General features: G+C 32.3%; 3 protein-coding genes across 12 annotated transcripts; 2 read left to right on the top strand and 1 right to left on the bottom strand.

The window, feature by feature from the left end:
- LOC106662890 lies at window positions 1-5,502 on the top strand. 4 transcript variants are annotated; one of them, XR_002911035.1, is made up of 8 exons: window positions 1-156; window positions 1,000-2,193; window positions 2,597-2,721; window positions 2,793-3,010; window positions 4,068-4,272; window positions 4,336-4,498; window positions 4,561-4,889; window positions 4,949-5,024. XR_002911035.1 is itself a non-coding variant. In XM_014387329.2 (6 exons), the coding sequence occupies exons 1-6, from the start codon at window positions 2,092-2,094 to the stop codon at window positions 5,273-5,275; spliced, it is 1,251 nt and encodes a 416-aa protein (XP_014242815.1). In that variant the 5' UTR covers window positions 1,739-2,091; the 3' UTR covers window positions 5,276-5,502. The 4 variants fall into 4 exon arrangements, 2 of the variants coding, with proteins under 2 accessions (XP_014242815.1, XP_014242816.1); XR_002911034.1 differs by lacking the exon at window positions 2,793-3,010; XM_014387329.2 differs by lacking the exons at window positions 1-156; window positions 2,793-3,010 and having other exon boundaries at window positions 1,739-2,193; window positions 4,949-5,502.
- Window positions 5,503-5,723: 221 nt separating this feature from the next.
- On the top strand, window positions 5,724-13,110 carry LOC106662871 (GPI transamidase component PIG-S). Of its 5 annotated transcripts, XM_014387293.2 has the most exons (11): window positions 5,725-5,958; window positions 6,059-6,240; window positions 9,164-9,297; window positions 9,476-9,703; window positions 9,842-10,033; window positions 10,097-10,312; window positions 10,718-10,894; window positions 10,976-11,223; window positions 12,428-12,553; window positions 12,616-12,839; window positions 12,930-13,108. In XM_014387293.2, the coding sequence occupies exons 4-11, from the start codon at window positions 9,487-9,489 to the stop codon at window positions 13,042-13,044; spliced, it is 1,515 nt and encodes a 504-aa protein (XP_014242779.1). In that variant the 5' UTR covers window positions 5,725-5,958; window positions 6,059-6,240; window positions 9,164-9,297; window positions 9,476-9,486; the 3' UTR covers window positions 13,045-13,108. The 5 variants fall into 5 exon arrangements, with proteins under 5 accessions (XP_024086454.1, XP_014242779.1, XP_014242778.1 ...); XM_024230686.1 differs by lacking the exon at window positions 9,164-9,297 and having other exon boundaries at window positions 5,724-5,958; window positions 12,930-13,110; XM_014387292.2 differs by lacking the exon at window positions 6,059-6,240.
- Window positions 13,111-13,256: 146 nt separating this feature from the next.
- On the bottom strand, window positions 13,257-22,759 carry LOC106662793 (tetratricopeptide repeat protein 7B). 3 transcript variants are annotated; one of them, XM_014387128.2, is made up of 16 exons: window positions 22,294-22,758; window positions 19,053-19,204; window positions 18,728-18,896; window positions 17,964-18,131; window positions 17,710-17,836; window positions 17,527-17,648; window positions 17,300-17,420; window positions 17,091-17,238; window positions 16,796-16,984; window positions 16,547-16,725; window positions 16,207-16,489; window positions 16,000-16,132; window positions 15,696-15,934; window positions 15,534-15,638; window positions 13,705-13,796; window positions 13,257-13,646 (listed from the first exon to the last, which is right to left on the bottom strand). In XM_014387128.2, exons 1-16 carry the CDS (start codon window positions 22,415-22,417, stop codon window positions 13,514-13,516), a joined length of 2,484 nt encoding a protein of 827 aa, XP_014242614.1. In that variant the 5' UTR covers window positions 22,418-22,758; the 3' UTR covers window positions 13,257-13,513. The 3 variants fall into 3 exon arrangements, 2 of the variants coding, with proteins under 2 accessions (XP_014242614.1, XP_014242615.1); XR_002911030.1 differs by lacking the exon at window positions 13,257-13,646 and adding an exon at window positions 15,268-15,448 and having other exon boundaries at window positions 13,708-13,796; window positions 22,294-22,759; XM_014387129.2 differs by lacking the exons at window positions 13,257-13,646; window positions 13,705-13,796 and adding an exon at window positions 13,804-15,448 and having other exon boundaries at window positions 22,294-22,759.
- Window positions 22,760-22,877: the final 118 nt, after the last annotated feature.

The following is a 22,877-nucleotide window of genomic DNA, read 5'->3' as shown; positions in this document are numbered from 1 at the left end:
CCATTAACATAGCGTAACCTACCCAACTTGTGCCCAGTGTGAAATATTTTCAATTTATTTATTTGTTAATTTACAAAACAAATAGATTTAAAGAAAAAAAATTGTCTCTTTCGATGAATACGTTTTGCAGATTGAGGACGATTCGATTAATCCAAGGTAAAAAATTCGAGTCTGTAATATTGAGTTCCCATCAGAACAAATTGGATTATTTTGATCTGTAATGCATGTCCAAAATAAATTCGATTACTTATTACTGATAAGTATACAAGCTCATATCTGCACATGCAAGAACATACATACACATGTGTACAAAGTTGAGCCCATAATTTTCGAAGCCCACCGACAATTCCAGTTTTTTGTAATTTACGATAAATTTAGGCAGGCCTTGAGAATAACCCTTCCCGAGTGTTGGCAGCCGGGGTCAGACCTCGGTCTTATCCGTCCAAACACCAACATCTAGGTCCATTTCAGCCTTCACCGCAATCAGTTTCAATCCAAACCCACTCACCGTTAAGTACATTTTTACATATTTAAATACCATTCCCTCAGATGGTGGGTAATTGATATTCCTTCATCACCCGCAAATACATTCACTCTAAATATACAGAAAGAAACATAAGATGAGTTATCTATAAAGTATTTATACATTAAAACAGTCCTGTTTCCTCTAAAAATCGGAACAGAGAACTCTAACACTCACTGTTGTGCTTAAGCACAATTCTTATTTTGGGTGGCACTCCTACACGCTTTGTGGAGCCAAGGAGTGGCACCCTTCAAGTGGGACATACTAAGCTACAAGTGTGTGCCTATCCTTGGGTGAGAATGACCCTTCTTCTATGAGTCAGATCCTCCAAGAGCCATGTATCGACAGTGCTCTTGATCAAAATAAATTTGAATTTTAGTTTTAGTTTTTGCCTGGATATAAACTTAATAAAATAGCAATATTTATTTCCTTGTATGTTTAAAAACATAAAAGATTATTTATGTTGTGGGTTTTAGGTTTAGGCCTCCGTCATCAAAGCAAAGGAAATGAAGGAGAAAAATCCAATTATTTCCAGAACGAAAAGGCGACATCAAACTCGTTTCTCGAGACTTTTGCCAGGACTGGTGCCAGGAAATTCCCAGATCTTCACAAGATGAACCCGATGAGATTGAGCTTGAAAAGTTTCTGGGAATGGGAAAAACGGAAAAGAAAGGAATTTGAGATTTACAACCAGAAGTTCATCCCGAAACGGCATGACACACTCGGCAACGATCTTGCAGCGGCTCACTTCATAGTTTATAGAAGAGGAGGGGTCAAATTTGTTGGAATGCCGAATTGGATCCGCATGAGTTCAAAAGATGATACCTGTGATGCGTTACCAAACCAATTTCAGAAAGGTTTTCTATTGGAAGCAGTTGATTTGTCCAATACAAAAATCTGTTATGAAGGTTTAGAAAATATGATCGATTTGTGCCACTTAAAATTTCTTAGCCTCAGAAACTGCCCTCAAGTTGATGACTGGTTTGTAGACAGGGTCACAAGACTATTTCATCATACCTTGGAGCATTTAGATCTATCGGGCTGTTCTCAAATTTCAGAAAGATGTTTTTCATGTTTTTATAGGTGTAGAAAACTTAAAACTTTAACTTTAGAAGATATTGTTACTAACAATTTTTTTGAATTGAGTTGCCTTTTACTAGAAGAAAATATGCCCGGTTTAACTGTTTCTGGGGTCCAGTATATAAAAAGTACTTAAGTTTATTATCTTTTTCCTTTTACATTGTAAATAAATATATTACTGTAATATGGCAAAGTTTTTATCTTACTATTAACAATGAATTAAAGGTGATGAACTATACTTTATATATAAAATCCTGACCATTATTTCCTCACGATGATAGAACTTTTCTAATGGTTATTTGTAAAATAATCATTTATAATAGCAGATTTTTCTTGTGATTTTTATATTTACTTCTTAGGAGTACTTTGACCTTTATATCCCAGAAGTATTTACCTAGCTGTTTAACATTGCCTAAGTAGAATCCTGTGCGTATTTAATTAATTGTTATTAATTGGAAAATAACTGTAAGTCACAAGAAATCAGGATTATGGATAACTGGTGGAATAAAAGGTTCAGCCTTCTTTACCAAACCCAATTGTATGCAGATATAACTTTGGTGATTCATAGTAAAAATGGACGATGTGAGAAGGTACTATTTATTTCACAATACGTTCAAATATACATATATTTAATAATTAGTCTTGCTATGACACAGGCAAAACATATAATTTATTGATAGTTTGTATGAATTCAATAATTTGCATATCCAAGATTAAGTTGAAAGAATGTAATGACTATTTAGTAATTATTAATTCAATTTATACACTTCAGTTATTTTATTTAACAGACGAAAGCAATCTTATTTTTATTGGGAACACAGCTTTTAAATAAAATAACTCTATTTATTATGTCAAATAAATATATATTTATTAATATACATAAACTAACATTGCACAAGAAAAATAAATTTTCCCCAACTTTTTAACACATTATTGTTAGAAGTTATACACCAAGATTTATTTTTCAACATTAATTATAGATTTGTTTTTAAGAAAATTTTGGCGCATAAAATAGTTTTATTTGCTGCTAGTCAAATATTACAAGAAAAGATAAGAAAAAGCTTAAACGATGTACTGGAACTTGAAGAGGACCCAAACATATTTCAGTGTTATTTAGAGTAAGTATAAACTTTTAGTTAGTTGCCAAAGAAAATGAGAAATGTTTACTAATAAATTTCACACTTCATAGTATTGTGTGAAACATTGTGTTGAGATCTATGAGAGGAAGAAAATGTAACTTTATCATTCTACAGTAAGAAGAACATAAAAACAAGAAAGATAGGCAGGTCAAAGATGATCACATAAAATATATTCTAATCCTGAAACAGTTTGCTTCCTTAGAACTTTTTTTTTAATTTGCGAGATTTCATTGAGCTCTACTGCATATTGACTTGTGCAAAAATACCAGTAAGTACCAGTTCAACATCCCGAAGAAAGTGTAAAGAAAAACCAGAAAATTGGTTTTTATTGCAATTTTGACAGAAAAGTTAATCTTATAAACTGTGGGATGTTTTCAAGAGATCTGCAAGATGTTGCTTGTGTAGTTTGGTAGTCTGTTTTAGTTAACTATCACATTGACTGAATTGGAGAAAATTAATGAAATCTTGAATGGAAACAATAAAGTTGTTTTACAGGGAATCGACGATCCAATTATTTTAAGTTTCTACAAATAAATTCAAGTTCTGTTGACGTTGAAAAGTCATTTTCGAGGTACATACAAATATTTTTTACCAATAAATGCTGTACTTTTACAGAAACTAATTTGGAAATATTCATAATTGTCAGTTTTATTTCAGACCATGAACTTAATTATTTATTTTGTTATGTACTTTAAATTATATGACTTTTTGTGCGTCTGAAATTTATGCGACTATTTCCTTTCAAAATTAATGGTGTACTAGACCAAAAAAATATGTGTAAGTTAAAAAAAAAGTTAAATTATTAACCAAGTGATTCTCTGACATTCTACTTGTGTATCAACATTTTTAGTGATTGAATATACAAAAATATTTTTTCTGCATTATATAAATGCACTTTTTTCCACATCCTACGTGTATTTGCTAAAATTAAAACGATGTTTGTAAATCCCAGGCCTTAAAGATAATCTCAATAATGATCAAAACTTTGGCACAATAAAGAAAATACTTTTCTAAAACCTACGTCACACCAGACTGCATTTCACGATTTCCAAATAATCATCGACTAACAGACACTAATCACACCACATTTTTAGTACAAACTATTTGGCATATTTGTGCAATGGCACTATCATAAGCGATGAAGTTCTACTGCATAATTGAGAATTTTTTACTGCACATTATATTGCATGTTTGAGATTTTTAGGGCATATTGTATGTTATACTTGAGGATTTTTATTGCATATAAACCCAGGCTCTACTCATTACGTATAAAGTGTAATTCGTATATGTATGATGGTTATATGTATCTAATTCTGTCATTACAGATTGATTTATTGCGGAATTTACAAATTCAACAGTATAAATGAAGCCATTGATTTATTTAAATGTGGAACGCGCTATAGGAGTAGCGATGTGACTAAATATTGTTTAAATTATTTAAAAGAGCATTTAGCTGCTTCATGTATTCCTGATTGTTTTGAACTTAGCCTACAATTCAACCTGGTCGATTTGCAAGAAGTTTGCTTAAGGGTTTGTTAAATGCTTAAAAACTTAGCAATGTTGATGTAATCTTAAAACTTACATGATTTCTAGGTTATCAAGGAAAACGCTGAGATTGTTTTACATTTGTTAAATTCAAATAGTATGAATATGAAAATGCTAAACATATTATTAGATTTAAAAGAGCTTAGTATTAGTGAATACGATTTCTTTAAAATTACATCGAATTGGATAAAAACATATATTAGGAAAATAGGTACCAGCTAAAGATTCTAAAGTAATCCACTCAGATGGAAATTAAAGAAGATTTACTTTCAGATGAGACAAGGAGGCATGAAGTGTACAAACAAATTTTACCAAAGTTTTGCTTTTTTGGTATGACAAGAGAGGAATTTGTTAATGGTCCAATTAAATCTGGTCTTCTGGAAAAACACCAAAGCTTGTCTATATTGTGCAATTTGATTTTAAGACAGGAATCCCTCTTGCCTATGCCTGACGGTTTTTCTACAACAAGAAGAAAACTCTTGAGGCGAAATCCCTTTATCCTACACGAAGCAAAATTGAAAGATCTCCACCTCAGTTCAGAAAGTTTAGCAAACAAAGTTTTATTTGAAGTCGATAAAACAATTGAGATCACTTCTTTTTCTGTAAGTATTTTTTCCCCTAAATATTCAAAATGTTACAATGCGTATATTTTCCCATATAGGTTTTTACAAGAAATGACAGCTCAGGAACCTACATGGGCTGGGTTAAGGTACTTCTTGGAGTTCAAGGGCTCATGACAAAAATCATAGCAGAAAAGAAAGGAACATTCAGCTGTAATTCAGTCTACACCTTGCAACTCGGATCGCAATTCAAAATTAAAAAAGGCCTCTTGTACGAATTGGAAATAAAAATCAGTGATGGGAAGTACAGATATTGGAACGTTACAAACCTCTGTGGTAAAACAGAAAGTGTACAGTTCAAATTTTACAAGCACCCGATGTATCTCACCGGCCTACTGCCAATTTGTTCGATAGGATATGTTTGTTAAAATATTTTGTTAATATTTGCATTATTTATCATGTTATTGTTAATAAATTTTTAAAAGCAGATCCCACTTGTCCATCCAATAAAAATTTGTATGCTTATTTAACAAATTCTTTTGCACTCCAACTGATTACACAAGTATACCATAATACTTTTAAAGTAAGGAAAGTTAAGTTAGTTGTAAATCTCTTTCCAAATCCTTTAATGATTCCATGTAATTGTTTAAATAAAATAACCGGCAAATTTAAACGTTTTGATATTGCCTCTCAGTCTATTGACGTTTGGTACATGCCAAATATGAGAAACTAAAAATAAATTATTATCTGTGGAACGTACGAAAAAAATCTTTTATGGTCTCAATGGCAATAATAAATGTATACATTTATTTTTAAAATTTTAAAAATTGAAAATTTCAATGGCATTAGTGAAGGCTTCAATTTCGAAGGTTCTTCACAACAGAATCTGTGATAACAGAGTTGGCGCTGATACTGTTTTGGTCGTGTTCTGTTTTGGACGCTCTGTTGATTTAAACTTAACCAAAGATGTAACAAATAATTAGTTTTTCTTGGCTAATTAAGAGATTAATTTTTGTGGATGTGCTATAACTGTAGTATACCATCGATAGCAAGTTTATTTTAGTTTTTATTTAGAAAAAAATGCAGAAGATGGATTGTGAATCTGATTCCGGTAACTATGATTTATCATTTTCCCCCTTTTTTTAATTATTACTTTTGGTTGAATTGAAATTATTAATTTGTATACTAACTGGTTTGTACAAACTTGACAGTTGTGCTGAAAATGCAGAAAACAGGATTGTAGTTTTCCCCAAGTTGGCCCTAACTTGATGGATAAATTGATTCATCATACTTAAATAAAATACACATTTGTTGTTGTAAAAGATGACGATATAGATGATGGAATCTTTAGAATTAGGCTCTATTCTACCAGTAGTTTTCACTGATTGTCGAGGTAGGCCGACACGTTTACTTTAAACAAATTAGAGTGCTTAAAGCAGGTAAGAATCTCTGCTGGAATAATGTTGCATAGAATAATGGATCAGGTGGTTGGTTCTATTCTGTTGGTCTCCTAAACACAAGGTAATGATCAATGTGGATAAGCAGAGTACTATTGCGGCGTTACAAGTGAAATTTTGGGATTGTCGCAAAACGCACTAGAGTGAAAGCAATTGCCAAGTACATTGAAACTTCCCATAATGGACACTTTTGGAATCCTCTTTTGGGATAAAAATGAAAAAAAAGTTTAGTATTACATGATGGGCTGCAATGGAGAATACAAGATTACCAACACCTTTGAACCACCGAGGATTTTTAATCTTCTTTTACGACCATAGGGTTTTTCAAATTCATCAAGCATGCTTGGTCATAAGAGCAAAGTTAAATGCTCCTTTGAAATTTCCTCCCTGACAACACTAATTTTTTAGCTACAAAAAATAAGGCCGTCTCATTCCAATTTAAAATGCCCTTAGGTTCAAAATTGGTAGTATTGTTTAAAATTTCCATACAGTTTTGTATAATCTCGGTCCTTCACTCTACTAATTGTCTTAAAAGAAATGTTTTAAAATTTGCTCAGCCTAAATGTTTTGCAACTCTCAGATTAGCACATCAGACACTGGTATTTAACAAACCCAAGCATTGCAAAACCATTCAAATAAATTCTGATCTATGGCCATATCAGATATTTTAGGAAAATATTTGCAGATTTGGTCATTTCCACATTTGTAACATTTATCTAAAAGTTCTTTTTTGTTTTTTAGATATTCAACTGCCTGAATCTTTCCAATGGAAAACTTTGCAGCCAAGTCTCACACACTTTAATTGCATTGATTTTTTTCTTTAAGTATCAAAGGCACTGGAAAAGAATATGTGGCACTTCATCAATCTGTTGGAATTTTTGGAAGCAAACAAAATACATATGAGAAACGGTGTTTCACATAAAACGTTAATTTTCTGGAGGCTGCTGCCTGTTTTGAAAGAGTTTTAGAATCAGATTATAGTAAAAAAAAGATGTCTGTGTCTGTTTTTGGGAGTGTCTTCTTTATACAAGATTATAACGTGAAAAAACTAATCGGGGAATCAGAATTTATCCATTCAAGGGAGGTGTCCATTAAGATAAGTTTCACTGTATGTTTTAATTGAGAATTGGTTCCTTATGATGGATAAATTATTGGCAATGCAGTACAAAAATTAGGCCCACGATAGCCGAAAACATTTCATAAATACAATGTGCAATGCAAGGAAAAGGAAACCATTGTGCACTTTTTGACTAAATGTACCATTTTGTCCGAGATGCGTGCTTCTTATTTGGGTAGTGCTATGCTCTCAGAAGAAAGCCTAGTCAAACTTTTAAATGAGCCAAGCTGCAGCTAATAAAATGCGCTCATCACGCCTGGTTTTACTGCTGGGAACTGGTACAAGAGTTCAATTTTTGATTTATTAGAAGAAATTTTTACTTAATTAATGGTATATAAATCTATCATTCTATGTTCACCAGATTATTTTATTTTATTATTATTTTTTATTTATATTATTTTTTAAATTAATTAATTAATTTTTTGTTTTCTTTTTCTTTGTAATTATGTTAATTAGAGGGAATATTATTATATTATTTTATTATATTTTATTATATTTTATTGGCTATTTCATTATCTTTTTTAAATATTTATCAGTAATCTAGCCTCCAAGCAGACGGATATTCCATTGCTGTAAATACTTTTTAAAGGGTATATTTCGTTATTTATAATAATTGTCAAAGTATCATTATTATTATTATTATTAGAAGGTAGTAGTATAGTATGGTTCACTAGAGAACTACAAGCAACTTTATTTCCTTTATAAATATTGCATTACAACACTATAATGATGGAGAAGTTTAATATTAAATACACTTGTATCATAGCACAATTCACTTTCCTCACAAGGGAGGAAATCACAAGGCCCCTGGAGCTTTATATGTCATAGAGGAATGGTTCAGGATGAAAGGTGTTGGACGAGGAGGTTGGGATATGGGGTGTCTAGGGTTTTATGAGGACTTCTTGGGGTTTTGAGGACGAAGGGGATTGTGAGATCTGGGTGGATAGTAAGGCTGGATATGAAGTAGGAAGCTTGGGCAATAGTTACAGGGAGTTAAAGAATAACAAAAAAAAGTCTGGTTAGTTGCAGTTTAAATGCTGACTCCACTGGCAAATGTGTATAAGTTTTCACAGACATGCCACTTTCCTTACCAAGTTTCTTCTTTACATACTTAGAGGATGATGGTTAAAAAAAAAAAATAAATAAATAAATAAAATAAAATAAACAGCTCAGTCATTTCCTAGAGAGCCACATTTTCGTCAGTTAAAGCTATTGCACATTTTACAGAGAGAAAACCCTTATAATAAAGTAAGACAACATGATGTTTCCAGTGCAGGAGGCTTACCGCTATCCACAGTTCAAGAAATATTTTGTGAATTTCACTTATGGCCATTTAACTGTTTTCCTTGGCTTACAATTGCCATTTCTCTTTCTGATGGATCAATTTTTCATGGCTTTATGACATGGCTCAGAAAGGTTGAAAGTCTTGCTAAACAGTCTGTGACTCTATGTCAGAACACCATGTCATAGACTAAGGTCAGATGTATTTAGATATTTCAACATCTGCAATGGTCTGTTTGTACATCCTTTTTATAAGTTTGGATTGTTGATATATCTCACAGCTCCAAGATGAACAATCAATATGTAATTTAATAATTTTGTAGAACAAAATATTCAGATTAGGTGAGTGAATTTTTAGTTTGGTGTGTATATATCCACTTATATAAAAAAATACTTCTGTTTATTTGGTTTATGTTAAATATAATTTATAATTTAATAATTTTTGTATTTTTATGACTTAGCAAACATCACTAGCCATCGGTGCCTGTGGGCGTCTTACAAAAGTCACTAATTCACTGCTGTGTTAGATATTATCTAATATTATATGTTATATGCTACTGATTATTTTGCGAACCTCTCGTTGATACTTCAAGTAGTTAGTATTTATATGTATATATATTATTCTGTTGTTTTTTTAATTTAATTTTTTTAATATATTTTTTTAAATTTATTTTATTTTTATTTATTTAATTAATTTTTTTTGCTGATACGGTAGTACAACTTAATTATTATTGTAATTTTCTGGTATTTATTTTTTGTTATATTTGTTTAAGAAAAACTCAAGATGTGGGCTGCCATTTCTTTTGCCGTAATGTTAATTGTGATTGGGATTCCTCTTTGGTGGAAGACGACGGAAGTTGAAAGAGCTTTTCTGCCTTACGATGAAATTTACAAACTCAAACCTAGTGTCGTTAACATTCAAATGAAAGTATTTATTCATTGTCAGTACCCAAGTAGGACTAATGCTTTAATTGGAGATTTAAAGAATATGCTAATGACGGGTGAGTTTAATCTGGCACATCTCTTTAAATTGTATTAAATTGCAGCCTTTGTAAAGAACTTTTACATTTTTGATCTATTTGTATATTTTAGTTAATTTTTTTCAAAAAGGAGTTTTGTAAACAAAAAGAATTTTTCAGATATTTATGACTTGGTTTATACACCCTTTAAAATCAATAATGAAATTGAGACTTACTTAGATATTGAAAATGATGAGAGATTAAATAATGTTACATACGGTAACATTTTGCTGGTTGAAGTGCACCATTTACCTCAGAGATATAAAGTTCTTGTTTCAAACAAACGGATAATATACTTCACTCCTGAAACAAGTAATGTATTTTTAATATTTTTCAACATTTTCATTTGTATATTAAATCTTAAATTTTTTTAAGGTAATCATTTAATTGTGGAAGTGATGAGAGATTGGCACCTGAGGGAATCGGATTTGAAGACGAAAATAAAATCAATCATCGTTCCACAGTCTGTACAAGAAAGTGAAAATCTAGACAGCCTCAGGGCCGCGCTTAACTACGACATGGTCTTTACGATTATAAATTCCAACCCAGAAAATGTCAAACTCGTTTGGGATATTTCTACAGATATAAAACGTAGGTAGTTTACCCAATATATCTAATTACAAATTCAATGTCAAAATATCTATAGCTAGATTGTCTCTGGTCATCCTTTGTATTCTTATTGTTTTAATCTGTTGGGCAGCATTTTGAGAACAATTAGAACCTGTATATATGTTAAACATACAGAAACACACAATTATTGAAATGTTCCTGACAGACAAACCTAGTAAGCAGATGAAGATAAACAGAAGATAAGCTTTAAAAAAAATCACTAGCAGAGCATACCAAATGTTGTGGTGTGTCATAAAATTTTATGAATATCAACTGTTTTCAATTAACTTGTTTTTAAAAACCTTCAATTTTAAATTGAAAATGTTCTTTCTCTTGTTGGTTTCTTTTAGTCTTCGGCAATAAAACTATGTAAAAATTTTTTTCCAGGATATATCAAACCATTGCTTGATCAAATTTCTGCCGTGAGTTTACACTCTTTAAAATCCCAGTGGTTGTATTTTATTGATTTTGGTGTATTACCGGAAAAAAATAGCAATGGTTACACACTGCCTCTTTCCCAGCTGCCTCATATAATCACACCCCTTGAGAAAAAATTAGGATCAGGTTTGCTAAATTGCAATTACATTATTTCATAATATGTATACAAATTTGATTATTGATTTTACCCGTTTTCATTTTTTTAAGGGATATCCAAAAACCCATGTGTTCATTTAATACTGTATACATCAAGTTGTGACCAGTCTCCCTTGAGTTTTGTGTCCCCGACTGGAAGACTGGTCAACTCGATGATATCACCCCAGTGGGGAGGTGTGCAGATTATTAACCCATCTCAGAGAAACTGTAAAGAAGGAGAAGAATTGAAAGTAGATTCAAAGAAAATCATGGCAGTTTTCGTCTCACAAATACACACATTGCTTGGCATTCAAGACAACGTATGTTTTAATTTATTATTGAATTGTAGTAATATAAGTAATTGATTGATATAAAAAATAGTAAAATTTTTATCACTTTCTATATTTATTAAAACAGAAATTGCATTAATCCTAAAGCAAGTACCTGATATCCATAATTTGTTTAATACCAAATATAAAAAAGTACTTGTTTATTTACTTCCTTTGATGTCAGACTGACACTGTATGGAAGGATGTGTAGATCATTCATACAATTTAGAACTTGTCTATTTCTAAATATTAGGCACTGGGTTAAAACATTATGTTATTTAAAGTTTACCTTAAGTTGTGACCAGTCTCCTTTGAGTTTTGTGTCCCCGTCTGGAAAACTTACAATTTTTTTTTTTTTTTTTCAAAATGCCAGCAAGGGTTCATATAGCCTCGTAGTTGCAATACCTTCATAGAAAAGGGGGGAAAAGTTTACCTTCTAGAATATATATAATGTTATACAATCATAAGGGTGAGATGAAAACAACCATTTCACAAGTTAAATTAAATTGTACGCTATATTTCCAACTTGTTTTCGATTTGGATATAAAGCCCATCGTTTTTGAATGTTGGTTTTAGGTTTGTGCCTGTATTACTTACTTATCCTTTTTAAGTAATTATTGTCCATTTGTTGTAATTATTGTTGTAATACATGTCCCTACAGCTAAGCAAGGTGAGGGCATTTACACTATGCGATTGTTTTGTGTGGAAGGAATCCAGTACTAAAAAATTAAAAAATAAATTAAAAAATAAACAGAAAGTCATATACATTTATTGCGACTCAATATGTATATTGTTCAAATTAGGTAATGATAGCCACAACTCTAACTCTATGGGTGAGTTTATTTACAAAATAAACACCCCCAGGTGACATTCACCAACACTGGTCTACTTAAGATTCTTGCTGCCTTTCTTGGTCTTGGCTCTACCTTTACTCAGTCTTGCCTCTCTTTGGTCTCGACTTTCTACAGTAGAATCTATTCAACTCTGCTCTCAATTCCTCCTTTACATCTTAACCCGACTCACCTTGGTCTTGCTCTCAATTTTTCCCATTTGCTATTCCACAATCCTTCCATTTTATTAGTTTTATAAACAAGGGTGGAAGGAGCTTGAAAAGAATATTCCTGAGGTCTAACAATAAATACTCCACAAAAATAACTAAAAAAAGTATTTGTCATATATTTAGTAATTTTTCTAGAATAAACGCAATCCTTTGGTCGGATTGTTCAATTCAACTGGTGGTACTTTAAGAGATTGGGAACTTGACAAGCTCTACAGAATTCGAACTGTCGAACAAATCACTTCAGCCTCTTTAACACTTCAGGTATTAAAATTTACTCTCATTCACCAATATAACTTTCATGCTTGGTAAATTTTATTTTTTAGTCACTGTCTAAACTGCTTGGTGAAATTAGTAACATAGTTATCAACGAGGATGTCGCCAGTTCGATAAACGATGCTATTAAATATGTCAAATTGGCTTCTAATTCACTTGGTAACTCGAAATTGGATGAAGCCCTCAACTATTCACGTGTCGCCTACCAAGCTGCCGAGACAGCGTTTAGCGATCCGTCGCTTTTGGCACTACTCTACTTCCCAGACGATCAAAAGTTTGTTTATTTGTAGAAAACACATTTGTAAAATATTTAATTTTTTATGTATTTAAATTTATTTTATTTTATTTATTTTTTTATTTGCAGGTATGCTGTTTACATTCCTCTATTCCTTCCAATAATGATTCCAGTTTTGATGTCTTTGAAGAAAATACAAATGTGGGTATTTTACGGAACGACCAAAGTAAATGTGATAAGTTAACTCTGATTTAAATTTTTCAAGTACATTTTCCTTTTATTTTTTTATTTTATTTTTTTTTAAATTGAAATAAATAGTTTTTAATTAACTTTGTTTAAAAGTACTTGAAAAATATCAACATAATTCAAAAAATCAATAAAATAATAATACTAACAACAGTTTTTCCTTGTCATTTATTGATTAATTTTGTATTCTTGAAACAGAATTAACAATTTTGTGTATTTAATAAAGGCATTTATTTATTTAATTATGTAATGTATGTTATTAATGGGTAAACCATACTGGCCTCTTCACTATTCATAAAATTGTCTTTTAACATTGATAATATATATTTTTTTAATAATACATTTTGAATTTCATAAAATGCTATATCTTAAATATACATATCGATACACATGTACACATAAATAAGTTACATTCGATAGCAATAAGTACTTAATTGCCATAAGAAACAATTATCACAGTATAAAAATTACTCAAATGTAATTGGGATTGTTGTATAAGGGAGGATTGGGTTTATTGATTCAACCTGAAGAGCGGTTGCCATGCAATCACTTGACCTACTAAAGTCTCCCAGCGATTCGAGAACTTTTCCTAAATTGAACCTGAAAAATTAAATAGATTTTAATTAATTTATTAGATCGTACTTCTAATACAATTTACCATGTAACTGGTGCAAATGGATCTATTCTAGCTGCATCCCTCAATATTTTTTCAGCCATTCGCTGATTCCCTAAATAATGGTACATGAGTCCCTAAAAAAAGAAAATAAAATAAGAACTTTAATGTTAGAAACTAATACAACTAAGCCAAATTAAAATAATAGTAAGTGAAGAACATGAAAGAAATTGAATATGCAGTCAAATCACAATGACATAAACTACGTAGCAGTCCAATTGGATGCTGAATCTCAAAATGTACCTGTAAGAATCTGGCAATTGCTTCACACAGTCAGAAGTACTCAGCCAGTAGTTGTATTCAACTATCATTTCAGATCATAAATGTATACTTAGTTGTTTATCTATTAGATCTAAAAATATTTCAGGCAGTTGAAAGGTGTGGCAAGCTGTTTAAGTGCTGGATCCAAAAATTATTTTAGACAGTAAAAATAATATACTAGTAAGCCCTAGCTACCTTATGACTGTTTCAAATTTTCAACAGTTGGTAGTATTTGGATAGCTGGGAGTTAAATTCCAGGCAGAAACGGCCAATTGTCAGATTGCTGGATCCAACAAATATTTCAGACAATTGTGTGCAGCTCGCTCACGAAATGCTAACCTGATAGAAGTGTGAGGCCAGCTACTTTTTAATGATGAGTTGGGCAAAACAGACATTGGCTGTCCAAAAAGTCATCAATGGAAACAATTAGCCGCCAAACCAAATGCCATAGCTAACAATAAGTTTTTGATAGTAAAAAGTATGCAGCATGCAGTTTCCAACCATGGTTGCAATTGGTTGGAACTGTGGCCACAATTAGCTATCTGAATAATTTAACAATCCCTGGTTTCTTCTTATAGTTATATTATTATAGAGATTTTCTAGAGAAAATACTACTCTTTTTTTAAATTATTTAAATCAAGATATTGAGCATTTACATTACATCTATTACATGTTGGCACTAAAGAGTAACTAATTAATAAAATAGTATAGAGTAACAAAAAGGTGGGCGAGGAGGTTAAGGTCGAGATGTCCCAACCTATGGATTTTACCACAGTGATCCAGCCCTCTGACGCTAAAAATGCATTAAAAACAAGATTTAAAAAAGTGGCAGAGAATCAATTATCAAGAGCACTGTTGTTAGGATCAAATCGTCATGATCATCCTTGCCCATACGGCTGACCCATAGACACTTACTTTTGGGTCAAAACATGCACATGTGTCCGGCATGAGGAGAAAAGTTGCTCGATGTGTCGATTAGTGAAGGGTGCCATTCCTTGGGTCCCCTGTTCCGGGTTTTAGATGAAACAGGACGGAATTTCACCATTTCTATTAATTTGCTAGTCAAAACAGGACTGTTTTTCTGTATATAGTACTTCATATACATCCCATCTTGTGTTGCTTTATGTATATTGAGACTGAATGTATTTATTAGAGTCAATATGTAGTGTGATTGGTTATATTTGTAGAAGGTAACAGAGAAGTATCAAGTACTCCACCACCCTAACTGAGTGAATGGCATTAAATAGGAAAGGTTGAATTTAGGAGTGAGTGAGTGTGAATTAATACATTTGGATTTGGAGACTGCTTGCAGAAATGATCTAGCTGTTGATAGCCCCTGAAGCCCAACCTCGGTGAGTGGATGGGCAAGACCAAGGTCTGACCCGTACTGCCAACACTAGGATGGGTGATTCTTGAGGCAGTAATTTATTATACAAGCTGGAATTATTAGTGGACTGCAGGCTCACCTCTGTGTAAGCAGATATGTGTATACATGTTTATATAAATTGGTAAATCAGTTTAATAAAGAAATTTGAAAATGATAAAAGACGTACTAAATGTTGCAAACTTTTAATATGGGAAGGATTTATTGAAACCGCATTGTGAAAACACTGCCTCGCTTCTGCAAACTCGTGTTTCTGTTCATGTACAAGTCCCCTCTAAAACAGATAAAAATTAATGCCATTGTCGTACCATAAGTCAGCAGAGAATCTTACAATGTACATGATGTGGTGTGAGAGAGGATAAATACTGGTGGCTTCCTGTATGCAGGAAGCAGCAGAGGCAATTTGTTCCATAGAAAGATAAAGTTCAGCGAGCAAAAGCCATATCTGTAACTGAAGGAGCCAAGCTCGCTGCGGTCCTGGCTTAGGGGTGAATGTTGACAAAGATGACGCCACTTCAGATAGAGCCTGTTCAACTCTTGAAGCAGCGACTGAATGAGCATGAAGGGAGCCTAAAAAACAAATGCTTAAAAGTCTTGTTTTATGAGATTGTTTCAATTGATTTTTTAAAAATTACTTGAATCTTTATCAGACATTTCAGATGTGTATAATTGGAATACACTTTTATTGTCAGCCTGTTCTATGAGCGTTTGATCCTCATATTGGAACTTCCATAAAATAAGCATATTTTTCGCAGTTGATAGAGCGACCTGGAAAACTCAATGTAATACTTTATACTTCACTTTTAATGTCTGTTTCAATTTAGTTAAGGACATTAACTAACATCTCCACCTAAAGTATGCAATTCAATATAGGCTTTGACGTAATGCAAATCGAGACTGTCTGGAAAATCCAATAGCGCTGATTGCAAAAAACTGTAAGCTTCGGAGTACTGTTTTTGCGCTGTTAGCAGAAGGACCATTAAATGCAATGATGGAGCATGTTCAGGACACAATTTCAAAGCTAACTTCACATGATTCACAGCTTCGGAAACTTGACCTTTGCTCGCATGGCTCAACCCAATGTAATACTCGATGAGATGATCATTTGGGTCGAGTTGTTGTGCTCTGAAAATACAAACGTTCAGTCATATTTTAAAACAACATATAAAACTTTGGGCATACTTGATGAAAGAATCCATGGCTAAGTTGTGAAGGCGTTGCTTGTTTTCTTTCAAATGGGTAACTATTGCAGCATAATGTGCTCCTATTCCTAAGTAAAGGTAACATCGACATGTCAGCCCTTGTGGATTTTTTAACTCCCTTTGTAGTGCTGTCTCACTCCATTCCATACCTTCAGTCGTCTGCAATTTATGTAAAAAATCAATAATAATCATTCCTACATGATAGAATGACGTTTTAGTAGTTTAGTACATTGTTTAAGTGTTGGTAGCATATTTTAGCAGCTAAGAGGCACGGAGTAACTTTATTAGGCAGCATACGAGCAACTTCTTTGGCCACAGCGAAACCTTGTATGTACTGTCCTAAACTTTCCAAGCACAGAGCCCTTTGCAGCCAAATATGAGTTTCTTCATATGAAAACTTCAATGCTCGCTCTAAAGACTATAAACAAAAAAATACAAGAAATTATAAGAAGAACTAAATAATTCCAGACTATTTCAATCAAATAAAATAGATAAATTAATCGTATTAAAAATAAACTTTGTACCTCATGCAACAAGTCAACTTGCCCCCATCTAACAAGAACAATAGTCAGCAGATCATAAACAGCAGTCGCATTTGTTAAAGCTCTTATTCGAGCTTCCTTAAATTCAGGCGACTGACTCAACACAGCTTCTCTTCCTGCCATTGCATCACTAATAAAATATTACCAATCAATATTTAATTGAAATTATGATAAGGTGTTTGTAAAGAAACCTGATGAGAAGAAGCAGAATTATTTCTTCATACTCGCTCTTTGGTGTAAACATATTTGGCTCAGAGTACACCCGAGGTTTCCAAGGGCTTGAGCTAGCAATTTTTTTGTTGATTGACCCTCCTGCCATACAAATTAAAAAGTTACAGTCACTAATTTTTTTTACAACTTAAATAAACAAATGGTTAACAAAATCAGAATTTTCTTGTATAATTTAAGAAAAACAAACCATTATTAGGAGGGTGGTATTTTGCTCCTGTGAACCCTCGTAATAAGACCTCGGCTAACTGTCTCGCTAAAGTCAACCTTAAACTGTGCGTACCACTGGATTCAACTGCTGACAACATACCCCTTAAACCATAATTTTTTAAAAATTATAAACAGTGCTGTATATTCATGTTTATAGAAATACCTGTATCTCGAAACTGCAGCACTGAGGCGACCACCTAGAATGTGCAAGAGCGGAGCTCGTTGGAGAGCTGTTTCTAATATAGGGCCCATATGGTAACTTGGACTCACAGGCTGTGGTGAATGTGATCCTGAAGAGTTATTTGCAGTCAATAACAAATTAACACCAATTACACTTCTAAAATCCACCTATCACATATCTTCTTGGTGTTATTTAAAAACTTTCCAGCGATAATAAATGACAATGAGAAGTAGTACCTGTGCCAGTGCCGGTGTTAACACTTTGTTGTTGGATTTTATCCTGCTCTTGAAGATAAAGAAGAGTCAAATCACTTGCTAATTCAAAACTTTTGACCATCTGCTCTTCCCATTCAACATGTTTATATTTGGACGTTGAAGATGGAGGGACCTTTTCAAGGCATAGGCCTAAAATATAATCAAAACTTAAAATTAAACACAAACGTTTTAATAATAGAACAATTCATATGATACACTTTCTACAATAATATTGTTATGCAAGGTCCAGGTGTGTGCGCGCGCGCACTTTTGTGTGTGTGTGTGTGTGTGTGTGTGTGTGTGTGTGTGTGAAATGTCTTTTCTAGGTTTAAAACACAGACTATGTTCAATATTTTTATTATTCTTTTAAAGTGTAAATATATAGAGATAGAAAGAGAGAGGGTGGGGCAGGGAGAGAGAGAGAGAGAGAGAGAGAGAGAGAGAGAGAGAGAGAGAGAGAGAGAGAGAGAGAGAGAGAGAGAGAGAGAGACCAAACTGAGTTTTTATTATTTTTTTTTTTAAATTGTGTTTTTGTTTTGTCTCTGCTTTTCCAAAGGGGTTCACTATTTTCCCTTGATAAAATAGTGTGGCGCCTATTAACCTGTTCGTTTCCTGGGAGTCCCCCATTCACCTCACCACTGAATGTCAGACAATTGTTTGTCAGAAAGGTAACTATTTTTGAGCCAAGGAACTTACTAAATAGATATGCCTATGAAACTTAATAGATATGAGGAAAAAAGTCAAACCTTTAACTGCATAAGACTCAGCTACAATTCTTAAACTTCTGCTTGGGAGTGATTTTTCTGTTAATGACTGAAGATCAGCCTCCATGTAGTGTTTCAACGAGTCTTCGTACTGCCCAGTAGCATAATGCAGTTTTCCCAAAAGAAGATGTGCGTCCAATGCGACTCCAGCCTGAAATGAAAAAACTCCTTGCTGAAACTTCACAATCGAAGTAGTTTGCGTATACATATTTTAGTATAAAAATTATTTATAAGAAAGATCAATAACTACTCCATTTTGCATTCCCATTGGGAGTTAGGCTTGCGATAAAAAACAAATAATACCTACTTTTACACCTAGATCGCCAGCTGCTATAAGTAAGCATTTTTTCGCCGGACAGAGTCCAACTTTTGCCTTGTTTACATTGCACTCAAGCGGTGGGCACTCTTCAAGAAACATTTCAAGTTTACCTTCTCCCATAAGAAAGTTACAAAGTGGACCTAAAAAAAGTAAAAAATATATTTATTACAAAATATTTTAAATTTCAATATTTTCAGGTAAAAAGCTCATTAAATATTTTTCAAATTTTTATTTTTTTAACTGGAGATTCAAGTTAAATTATTTAAGTTAACTATTCTCAATAAAATCCAGAAAATAATGAGATGTAATACATAATAACAAAAGAACATATTGCATGGAATTAATTGTTTATTCAAGGTTCATTAATAAAACCTCAATTTGAGACTAATTCTCATTTATAGAAAATTATGTACGTATTCCATAAAAGGGGTTTGGAAGTACGAAGTCTTCAAATATAATGTACTATATGCTACAAGTGCCTCAATCATGTTTTCTTTCATAAAAGGGATTTATTTATTTTTAACAATAAATGTTGTTGGGAACTATTATTTTGTGAGTACCAAATCTAATTATATTAAATTTAAAACTTTACGTTGTGCTAGCTTCACAGTCAACAATTTAAATATTGACCTGTTTATCCAAATTTCGATTTTTTAGACATACACGTACTATGGCCCAAAAGTAAGCATCCATGTGTCAACCAGGGTCAATTCTGAGTTGGTTGATGATGATCCTTCTGCGGCCTAGAGTTTCTGAGGATCATCCTATCAACTATGATCTTGACACACAAGAGCTTTTTGGATGACCCACAGTCCACTAACTCTGCGACATCATTGCTCATTTAGTAGTGCCAGCAAACAATAGATATGATATAGGTTCTACGTAGATTTAAATATTACTCGATAGTGTTGAATTAGATCAATGTATGAAGTATTATTATTATTTATTGTTATAGAAATAATCTGTACAATAGAAGTTGGCACTGATCTTAAAACACAATTAAAAATAAAATGAAACAATGGTATTTTTTACTCTAAACATTGTTTGTTGACGACAGAAGTTTTTTATGAATGCAATTATTTTAAAGGTAGGGTTCCTCCTGGCCAAAACTGCTAATTTGTCTGAAAATAGGGCAGAAGCTTGAATTTACTGTTTTCTCAATGTCACGTGAAAGATAGTGATTTTCAAATTTTTTAATTAGATCACCCATTTTATCCAATCATCAAAAGATTGTTCCTAAGACAACCTGCCCAGTTGAAAGCAATGATTTGCATTTAGACAAATTGAACTAACTGGCAACAAGCATCTCAAGGCTAACATCAAGAAATGAGATTAGTTTGAACCAAAACTTTAACGCCCTATTAAAAAACAAGAGTTGTTAACTGAAAAGAACTTGTTTCTAAACGAATGTAGTCATGAAGTAGAAAATTTTGATGTAGGTCCAACATAAATTTTAATCTAAGGTGTCTTGATCCAATTAAAATAATTAACAAGGTCAAATATTAGTATTAAGTACATATTTGGACTAATGTAAATTTTAAATAATTATACTTTTAACCTAAGGTCTTGGTTGAGATGAATTAGCAAGTGCCCCGAGTGGGATTCAAACCTACGAACCTAGGTTCAATACTCTGCTGCTCTAACCACTTGAGCTATCATGACAAGTGGTTAGAGTAGCATATTGAGCCGAAGGTCATGGGTTCGAATCCCCCTCATGACATTTGCTTTTTCAACTCAACCAAGAACCTTAGAAAACAAATATAAAAAAAATTTTAATTAAATTTTTTTGTATAAATCTAAATATAACAAATATAAAACCACACCTGAGAAAATAAATAATCAATTAAAAATATTGATAGGTCTATTATGTCTACTAAATACATATATGGATTGATAAATTTTAATGTTTGCTGACAGTGATGAATCCAATCAATTTATCAAGCAGAAACTATGATTTAGGTTTTACATTACAATATCTCTTGACATTGTTGAATCGGATCAATGAATGAAGTAGAAAATACTGACGTACGTCCAACATAAAGTTTAATATTAATCCTTTTATGTTTAGTGGTCTAATTGACCAACTTACTTATTTCAATAATTATTCTTTTTATAACCAAAGCCTTACGTAAAAAGAATAATTAATTGAAATAAATCTTAATTATTCTCTTTATATAACGTCTTGGTCGAGATAAAAAAGTCAATGTCACAAGCAGTATTCAAGCCCATGACCTTCGGCTAAATATGCCACTGCTCTACCACTTGAATGGTACTCACTCTCAAGTGGTAGAGCAGTGGCGTATTTAGCCAAAGGTCGTGGGTTCGAATCCCGCTCTGACATTGACGATTTATCTCGACCAAGACCTTACATCAAAAGAATATTTATTTGAAAGAAGTAACTTGGTGAATTGACCACTAAAACATAAATGGATAAATTTTAATGTTTGTAACTCTGATGAATCCAATCGATTTGTCAAGCAGAAAATATGAATACATTATGATCTCTCTTGACACTGTTGAATCGGACATGTATGAATTAGAAAATATTGAGGTCCACCTAACATAAATTTTTATGTTTGTCAACACTGATGAAACCAATCAATTTATCAAGCAGAAAATATGATTTAGGTTCTACATTATGATATCCCATGACACTGTTGAATCATATCAATGTATGAAGTAGAAATTATTGATGTAAGTCCAATATAAATTTCGATACTATACACTGTTGGATCTGATCAATGTATGAAGGAGACATGTCAAAATTTTAATAATACTATTATTCTTTTTATGTAAAGTCTTAGTTGAGATAGCCGAAGTCATGATGTTAGAGCAGCAGTGTATTGAGCCGAAGGTTGTGGTTTCGAATCCTAATGACACTAATTTTTTCATCTCAACCAAGATATTTTGGTCAATTAGACCACTAAACATAAATATACTAATAGTATACAATGTTGGATCTGATCACAATATGAAGTAGAAAAGATTGGTGTACCTCCAACGTAAATTTAAATGTTTGTCAACCCTCATAAATCCAATGAATTTAACAAGGAAACATGATTTAGGTTCTATGCGGATTTTGATATTCGAATCGGATCAACATAGGAAGTAGAAAATACATTTCATATTGTATTATAAGCAAAGAATACAGATACAATGATTAATATTACTGTATGAGAAACCGTATGAAACTAAAAATTAAAAACAATTTAAAGATGAAATTTAATACCTTGACTACTGTGTTTCGATTTTAATTGGTCTGAAAGTTCGATGACTTTTTTCCAGTTGGATTCTTCCCGACATTTTTCAATGTCAGTCTCCAGGCGAACACCCTTGCTACTTTTGGTTGTCATTTTGGATTTTTATGACAAAATTACTACACCAGATTCATGTCAAGATTTTTTTGTCTTTTTTTTCTAATACGGAATTTGATTTTCCTGTATGGGTTTTATTTTAAAGTCCCGGATAAGTACAAGAAACGTAACTTGATAACTTGAAAAGTCGAAAGTACTCAGGGCTGTCAGTTGGACGGGAGACGAGATAAAATCAGGTTACAAATTTAACTGGGTAATGTAACAGTTCCGTTACGAACTGCCCGTTTTGAAGAGGAGTGGTACTATTGACGTAACTGGCTGGAATTTTTACAATTTGAAAAAATAAAGTTTCGATTTTTTTTATAAGTGAAATCCTGTTTAAAATTGTATAAAAATTAGAGTTTATTTACTATTATTTGGTTTTGTTTTTGTTAAGATTGAGAGTTTTTTTTAATTGAAGGATTTAGTCTGAAGTATTTCATATTCATCACTCATTATG

Source organism: Cimex lectularius, unplaced genomic scaffold (assembly GCF_000648675.2).
Source record: "Cimex lectularius strain Harlan isolate CLEC.00 unplaced genomic scaffold, Clec_2.1 scaffold73, whole genome shotgun sequence".
Lineage (NCBI taxonomy): Eukaryota > Metazoa > Arthropoda > Insecta > Hemiptera > Cimicidae > Cimex > Cimex lectularius.
The sequence above is the reverse complement of the archived record's forward strand: the minus strand, read 5'-3'. Positions and strand labels throughout refer to the sequence as shown.

Coding starts and splice junctions, on each gene's coding strand:
- LOC106662890 (XM_014387329.2), top strand. CDS start 2,092: ATGGATAACTGGTGGAATAAAAGGTTCAGCCTTCTTTACCAAACCCAA. Junction 2,722..4,067: donor ATATTTCAGTGTTATTTAGA/GTAAGTATAAAC, acceptor CTGTCATTACAG/ATTGATTTATTGCGGAATTT. Junction 4,499..4,560: donor AACATATATTAGGAAAATAG/GTACCAGCTAAA, acceptor ATTTACTTTCAG/ATGAGACAAGGAGGCATGAA.
- LOC106662871 (XM_024230686.1), top strand. CDS start 6,183: ATGATGGAATCTTTAGAATTAGGCTCTATTCTACCAGTAGTTTTCACT. Junction 9,704..9,841: donor AAAGAATATGCTAATGACGG/GTGAGTTTAATC, acceptor AGAATTTTTCAG/ATATTTATGACTTGGTTTAT. Junction 10,034..10,096: donor ATACTTCACTCCTGAAACAA/GTAATGTATTTT, acceptor AATTTTTTTAAG/GTAATCATTTAATTGTGGAA.
- LOC106662793 (XM_014387128.2), bottom strand. CDS start 22,417: ATGACAACCAAAAGTAGCAAGGGTGTTCGCCTGGAGACTGACATTGAA. Junction 17,239..17,299: donor ATTCTGCTTCTTCTCATCAG/GTTTCTTTACAA, acceptor ATATTTTATTAG/TGATGCAATGGCAGGAAGAG. Junction 16,985..17,090: donor AAGTTGACTTGTTGCATGAG/GTACAAAGTTTA, acceptor TTTTGTTTATAG/TCTTTAGAGCGAGCATTGAA.